At 43.7% G+C, this 7500-nt stretch overlaps 1 protein-coding gene across 3 annotated transcripts in view; it reads right to left on the bottom strand.

The window, feature by feature from the left end:
• LOC125047960 (protein obstructor-E-like) overlaps positions 1-7500 on the bottom strand; it is a 16073-nt gene that overhangs the window by 1948 nt on the left and 6625 nt on the right. For 2 of the 3 annotated variants that reach the window (XM_047646508.1, XM_047646510.1), the window contains exons 2-4: positions 3249-3482; positions 1789-1980; positions 1288-1501 (exon numbers count right to left, since the gene is read on the bottom strand). In XM_047646508.1, the coding sequence (XP_047502464.1) occupies positions 1288-1501; positions 1789-1980; positions 3249-3482 (640 nt within the window). Of the gene's footprint in view, positions 1-1287; positions 1502-1788; positions 1981-2298; positions 2518-3248; positions 3483-7500 lie in introns of all 3 variants that reach the window. The other variant, XM_047646509.1, reaches the window with a different exon arrangement.

Genomic DNA, 7500 nt, shown 5'->3' with positions numbered 1-7500 from the left:
AGGCGGGGAGATCACCTCAAAGGAAATGTTATGAGGGACCCTTGGCTTCATTTTTTTTCGAGGGGGGGGGGGAGCTTTGTGAGGACGTGAGAGGGGGGGGGGATTGTGAGGTTCTCGGAAGGCATGAGAAAATCCTTCCTTGTATCAGTTATATCGCATGAATGTTATGGTAAATGGTTTTATTCATGTTCTGACATCCGTGCAATGAGAGATGTATATGCGAAAGTGCCTGTGTGTGTATGAGATACTGAGAATTGGTAATTAAAGAAATAGAATAACAAGAGACGAAGAGAAAGGGAGGCAAGAATGAGAGAGAGAGAGAGAGAGAGAGAGAGAGAGAGAGAGAGAGAGAGAGAGAGAGAGAGATAGATAGAGAGAGAGAGAGAGAGAGAGAGAGACAGAGACAGAGAGACAGACAGACAGACAGACAGATAGACAGGCAGACAGACAGACACAGAGAGAAACAGAAACAAAAGAAGAAAGAAAGAAAGAAAGAGAGAGAGACACAGCGTCGACGGGAGACGAGGAGACGCGTCAACAAACCCGCGTCACACAGAGCCCCCCAACACACAGGCAACTCAGAGGGGTCAGCCAAGAAGCCAAAGATCCCATAGTAACCGATCCTCCGTAAGTAAGTAACAAGTGAATCATGTTTGGAAGTTAGGACATGCACCTGTGTATCCAGTGTGCTGCAACTCGCTTTTGTTACTAAGACAAATGTGCAATAGATGATCTGAATTGGAATGTTTGAATGTTAAAAAAAATCTCTTGCTTACTAATTTCTAATGTACCATTTCCATGCAAGTGCGAGGTTATGTCCAGGATAGTCTGAAGGCAGTTCTTTCAAACAAGGAAACAGACATAAAACACGAACTAGTATGACCCACGATTAACAAGGTGAAAAAATGAGAATATCTATGTTAATTGATTCTCTAAGGGATCACTCCAAAGAAAAGTTGAAAGAGATAACCAAAGTCTTTTTTTCCGAGGGGCATGCAGTGACGCAATCAGACGTGGAAAGGGGTACAAGGGCACATGACATCTTGAGTAATAATCTACCCGTATTACTGAGAGGATGTACAAGTCTTATATCCCATATGCAAATCTGATAAAGAACAAGAGAGGCAGTTTTTAATGCCTCTCGTTTCGTTTTCGTTTTTTTTTTCTCTCGTTTTTTTTTGGGGGGTGGAGGGGGGGGGATACTGAACGCCATATTGAACCACTGCACGTTTTTCCCCACAGGAAGAAGGAGGGGGAGGACGCAAGCCAAAGGCTCTCTCCACTTACCATCCGGGAACGAACTCGGGGTCCTCGCACTTGCCGAGGCCGTCAGCGTCTCCGATCTGGAACACAGTGCCGATGGGGCAGCCGTACTCGCGAACAACGCCGTCGATGCAGATGAAGTATTGGCGGCAGTCTTCGGGGTGGGCGTGGCGGCTGAAGGATCCGGTGGCTGTGAGCTCTCCTGGGGCGGGGCACACGAAGTCCTGCTGCATGGCGTCTGCAGGGGGAGGGGGTGGTTAGTGCTTGAGGGGGAAGGCGGTGGGGAAGAGAAATGGAGAGAAGAGAAGGAATGGAGGGAGAGTTTTGTTATGCCTTCTCTCTCTTTCTATCTCGTTCTCTCTCTCTCTCTCTCTCTCTCTCTCTCTCTCTCTCTCTCTCTCTCTCTCTCTCTCTCTCTCTCTCTCTCTCCCTCTCTCTTTATATATCTATATACACAAACAAACATTTACATATATAGATATCTGCATATGCATCTATACACCCACGAATACGAAATGGCTTTACCTCTCTGCTGCTTGCACTCGGGAATGTTGTCCATCCAGTTGCAGACGCGGGACTTCCTGTCGTAGGCCAGGCCGGGGGAGCAGGCGTAGCGGGAGGCCTCACCGTCCCAGCAAGACCAGAAGACGGAGCAGTCGTCAGGGTCAGCGAAGATGCCGTACAGGTTGGGGCAGTGGGGGGTGGAGATGGGGGGTTCTGTAGGGTAGAGTGGTAGGTGTTAGGATTCGTCTGTGATTTCCGAGTCGGAAGTGATATATGGGAATTGATATTCAGTTTCAGATATGTTTCATGATTCGGATATATCATAATACGGATTGTATTTCCTGGATTTTGATGTCTGCAGCCTATGTATTGTGTATTGATGTGCAAGGGGGCATGCAAGTGAGATATGATTTTTTTTTTACAACTACACGCATGCAAAAAAACAAAAGGTTGAGAGTGACTAGAGAAAATAAATAGGCACGTCGCTGTCTCCTCTTATTCCCGCCATCTTGCTTCTCGGAGTAGTCCTACCCAGCTCAGTGCGGTTGGTACAGTCGATGGTGAAGATGTAGTTGCAATCTTCGAACTGGTCGTTGGTGTCGTCGAAGGCAAGGCCGTTCCCACACAGCTTGAACTCCGGAACGCCGTCCTTGCAGCTCCAGTAGGCGTCGCACTGGCTCTCGTGGGGGAAGAAGCCGTTGTCTTTGGGACACACGAAGTCCTCGTAGATTATGTCATTCTGAGCCATTCCTGTGCCCGTTCCAGAACCGTCACCGTTATTAGAGAGGGGTACTAAGTGGGTTTTGTGTACATGGAATATGGGAAAGAAGAAGGAGAGGAGGAAGAAGGAAAAACATGGAAGAATACTACCACGTAGGGGGATAAATGGTCGTTGCCGCTTCTGTTGTGGAATGAGATGTTATTACTGTGCTACCTTCCCCATCCGTAGGACCTGTGAATGTGTTGCCTTGTCTACACCGTGAGAGGAGTATCTGTAGAAGGGGTTACTCGCGTACATGTCGAGTAAAATGTGTACTATAACACCAGAGAGTAACCAACACCTGTGATATAAACTGAACCGAAAAGAAAGTACCAGAGGAGAAGAATTTTTAAAAAATACAATACAATGTGCAAGAAAAGACACTATCATTCCACCGAGGGTATTCACTGACCACCGATCACCAGTTAAATGTTCTGTATCCTGTGACATTTGTTCGCATGTCCCACAGACTGTATTAAGGTGCCGTGAAAATTGACCAAAACCGAGGGGTGCGTGGAGTAGGGTTGGAAGATGCTAGTGGAAATTAGGAGCCCTTTTGTTTCTCTTGTCGATGTTTCAGTGTAAAGATACTGGGAGAACACCGTGTCCTTTTTGTATCAGGTAGGAGGGTTATCAGGCTGTGATGTATCAAGGCTAGGCAGCAGCGATATCAGGCTGGGTTAGCGCCGCAGTGGGTGCTGCCGTGTGACTCCTGGCGTACCGAACTGGGTGCGAAGACCACACTCGACGTTGTGGCTGTAATCGCAGTTCTCCTTCAGGTTCTCGGGGTCGCTGTTGTCGAAGGCCAAGCCGTTGCCGCAGACCTTCAGGGTAGGGACGCCGGCCTCGCACGAGTAGTACTTGTCGCAGGAGAGTTCGTGGGCGTAGAAACCGAACTCGTGAGGACACACGAAGTTCCCGGGTCCTTCGAGAGCGACTGACGATTCCTGGGCGCCTGTGCACGAGGCGACGAGGGACAAGGGGGAAGGAAGAGAAAGCGTTAATAAGGAAAAAAAGAAAACAAAATCGAAGGCAACAGGCTTCGTTTCGTCATGCGGGAGGCAAGCCAATGCGTGCGCACTCATGGCGGGTTGCCTGCATGAGCGGCATTGGAGACATGAGTATTAAAGGCTGGCTGAAGCTGCAGCGTGCAATTGCAAAACGGCATGTATGCATTATTCCCTAAAAAAAAAAAAAAAAAATGAGCACCGTCATTTTATAAGGTTATCATACTCTAGATAATAGCATAATCATATTATCAAACCACTAGTTATTTGGTCAAAAAGCTTACAATCATCAAACTTTTTAAGCGGTTGTTATAGTCTGAATGATCCCTAAGTATGAAAAAGAGTTAATTCATAATAAAAGCGGCTGTTACCTTGTTAATGGCTCTTCGTATTAGTTAAACCAGCGTAATTTCCTTTCATTAAAATGCTTTCAGACTCAGCATCAAAGGGTTAATATAGCTGACACAGATATTATACATTAGTAGTTAAAAGCCTTTTTTTGTCAGTAATAGAGGAAAATGATGTAGGGAAAGTTAAAGATAAAAAAGTCAATTAGAAGAGTTAGCAAAATTGAAGAAAGATACTGAAGCTATTTTAGGTTTATGTCAAAGCTTTATCAGTCAAGTTATAATAATAATGCCATTGGTGTGTTAACAACAACAATAACAATTAATAATAACAAAAAGATAGTAAGCACAAGAACGATAAAAACAACATAAATACAAGCATGAGATCTTCAAAGCATATTAAGTTGTAAATCAAGCTGAGTTAAGCAGTGTTAATCGACACAAAATCGGCCACAGCTTAAAGAAAAAGACAGCTGTGCGACTAAGAAGAGACAGACAGCAGGAGAAGGAACAGCTGGAGGGAACCGCAGATGACAGCTGAAACTCCACTTCGCTCATAAGGCCAAAACAGTGAGAAATTATTTGAAAAAAAAAAAAAAATGATGATAAATTCTCGAAATGGAAACTCTGTTAGCGGAGTTGTCAGTTGTTGCTTTTTGGGGATTAATTTTTCTTTCTTTCCTTTTTTTCTTTTCTTTTTGAGAATGTAGGTTAATAACCTCACACGAAGGCTGTTATTTTTTTTTTGTTATTTTTTTTATTTCTTCCTCTCCCTTTCCCTCCCTCCTTCCCTCCCCTCTCCCTTCCCTCTCCCTCTACAACTTTCCTCTTTCTTCCCCTCTATCTCCCCCCCCCCTTTCCCCTCCCTCCCTCCCCCTCCCCCTCCCCCCCTCCCCACATCCTTAATCTCAACAACAAAGAAAAAAAATTACCATATTGCAAAGGTGACACACTTCTTTAGGCCTCACTTCACACTCGGGTCATTCACATTTGCAACACTGAGACCCCGTTGGCTACCTTACAGAAAGCAGTGTTGCAAGTTGCGTGTTGTGAAACGGAGCTGTGATTTTGGAAGTTATGTGACAAAAAAAATAGGTAAGATTACTATTTAATTGTTTTTTTTGTTTTTTGTTTTTGTTTGCCATTCTTATGCGTTGAGGAAAAAAATGGAATAGGAAATGAATGAATAAATATAAATGATGATATATATTGTCATTTAATGTGTACATGTATTCATAGTAGAAATGTGTGCGTGTATGTGTGTGTGTGTGTACGCGTATAAAATCGTGCCTGTGATATATCAACCCCCACGCGAAGTAGAAAGAAAACGAGAGCTAAAGAAAACGAGACAGCGAAAAGAAAACGAGAGAACGAAAAAGAAAACGAGACAGCGAGAGAAAACGAGAGGAAGAAAAAGAAAACGAGAGAACGAATAGAAAACGAAACAGCGAGAGAAAACGAGAACACGAAAACGAAAACGAGACAGCGAGAGAAAACGAGAGAACGAAAAAGAAAACGAAACATCGAGAGAAAACGAAACAGGGGCAAAAGAAAACGAGAGAGAGAGAGCTAAAGAAAACGGACGTCGCGCTTGACTCCGAGGGAGGTATGTGCGGGTCATGGAAGTTGGGGGAGTGGGGGGGAGGGGGGGGAGCCACCTACGCAAGAAGTTGTGGGGGAGAAGGGAAGGTGGAGGGACGTGGGTGGGGGAGGGGGGGAGGGGGAAGGTGGGGTAAAGATGTGGGAATGGAGTGTGAGAGAAAAAGAGGAGGGGTAAGGGGGGGGAGATGGGGAAGAGGGTAAGAAACAGAAGGATGAAAGGAGTAGGAAGGGGGAAAGGGTGGAGTAGTAAGGGAGAAAAAGGGTAAGAGGGGGAGAGGGAGGGGGACAAGGAGACGTAGGGAGGGGTAAGGAAAGGGAAACGAAGAAGTGGTAGGGGATAAAAACAGAGGAGAAGGGTGGAAGGAAACTAGGAAAAGAATAAACACTGAAGCAAAAGAAGAGGATGGAGGATGGGAGGGGTAAGGGGGAGGGGTAATTAGGGGTAAGGTAGGGGGGTGGGGGGTGTAAAGTCACCTTGAAGACTCCACAAGAATCAAGTTCTTTCGATGACTCTGTATGCATCTGCGTCTGTGTACCTTCATGTATTGGCATTAGTGAAAACGATAATATTATTGTAGTGTTTATATACACGTACGTATGCGTATGCATCTGCGCTCGTGCTTGACTCACAAAAGAAGGAAAAAAAGAACAAAAAAAGGCAGAATACAAAGAGGAAATCATAACTCGGAACAACAGATCACAGCGAGAGGAGACGCAAGGGTCATGACACCATTTCGAAAGCGATCACACGTGCGCAGGCGTCGGTGTCGGTCGGCGGTACGTGACGCGCGAACGCCACACGAAGAGAGTGTTGATAAATGTAGGAAGAGTTACGAATGAGAATTGATAAATGTAGGGAGAGATACGAATGATAATTAATAAGTGTAGGGAGAGATACGAATGAGAATGGATAAATGTAGAAGTTACGAATGAGAATTGATAAATGTAGGAAGGGACACAAATGAGAATTAATAAATGTAGAAAGAGAGTGTGAGAATTAATAAATGTAGAAGTTACGAATGAGAATTAATATATGTAGGAAGAGACACAAATGAAAATTAATAAATGTAGAGGTTACGAATGAGAATTGAATGTAGAAATAATAATAAGAATAGAATTCTGGGAGAATTACGAATGATACGTGATGCATGTAGAAAATTAATTAATAAATTTAGAAAGAGTCGAGAATGAGAATCAGGAATGTAGGAAGAGATACAAATGAGAATTAATAAATAGAGGAAGAGATACAAATGAGAATTAATAAATATAGAAATAATTGCGAATTAGAATTATCATTATAAATTTTTCCTATAAGATGCTATATTGATCCAAGAAAAAAATAGAAATATTAAAAACATCGTAATTCTGAACAAGCTGAACAAATTTATCACTATCGAAACGTTCATTGCACCCGTGAGATAATGGTACACTCCCGTCCAACCTTTATTCTATATCAAATTCTTTCATCCAAAAGACCTTGAGTTCTAAAGCAACACGAGATAGAGAGAGATACGTCGTGGCTTTGCAAAGTGGTGGGTTTTTGCAAGCCATTAGCCCCGAGCGCAGGTGGTTTGGTTCCCAGATGGCTATTTTCCCTCTAAATACTTCCGCTAGAAACTCTTCTCTCTCTCTCTCTCTCTCTCTCTCTCTCTCTCTCTCTCTCTCTCTCTCTCTCTCTCTCTCTCTCTCTCTCTCTCTCTCTCTCTCTCTCTGGTAATGGTAATGAGAATATGTGTATGTGTGTGTGTGTGTGTGTGTGTATACATATATATATAAATATATATACATACATATATATATACATACACACACACACCGAGAGAGAGGGGGGGAGGGGAGGGAGAGAGAGAAAGAAAGAAAACGAAACGAAAAAAGAAATCCAGAATCAAACAGAAAGAAACAGAGAGAGAAAGCAAAAAGAGAGAAATACAGAGAGAGAGAGAGAGAGAGAGAGAGAGAGAGAGAGAGAGAGAAAATGAGATCAAACACTTATATGAGTATGCAGAAAGTATAAGGT

The sequence above is a fragment of the Penaeus chinensis genome, chromosome 42 (genome assembly GCF_019202785.1).
Source record: "Penaeus chinensis breed Huanghai No. 1 chromosome 42, ASM1920278v2, whole genome shotgun sequence".
In the NCBI taxonomy this organism is placed as follows: Eukaryota; Metazoa; Arthropoda; class Malacostraca; order Decapoda; family Penaeidae; genus Penaeus; species Penaeus chinensis.
Note: the sequence above shows the minus strand (reverse complement) of the source record. Positions and strands in the feature narration are given on the sequence as shown.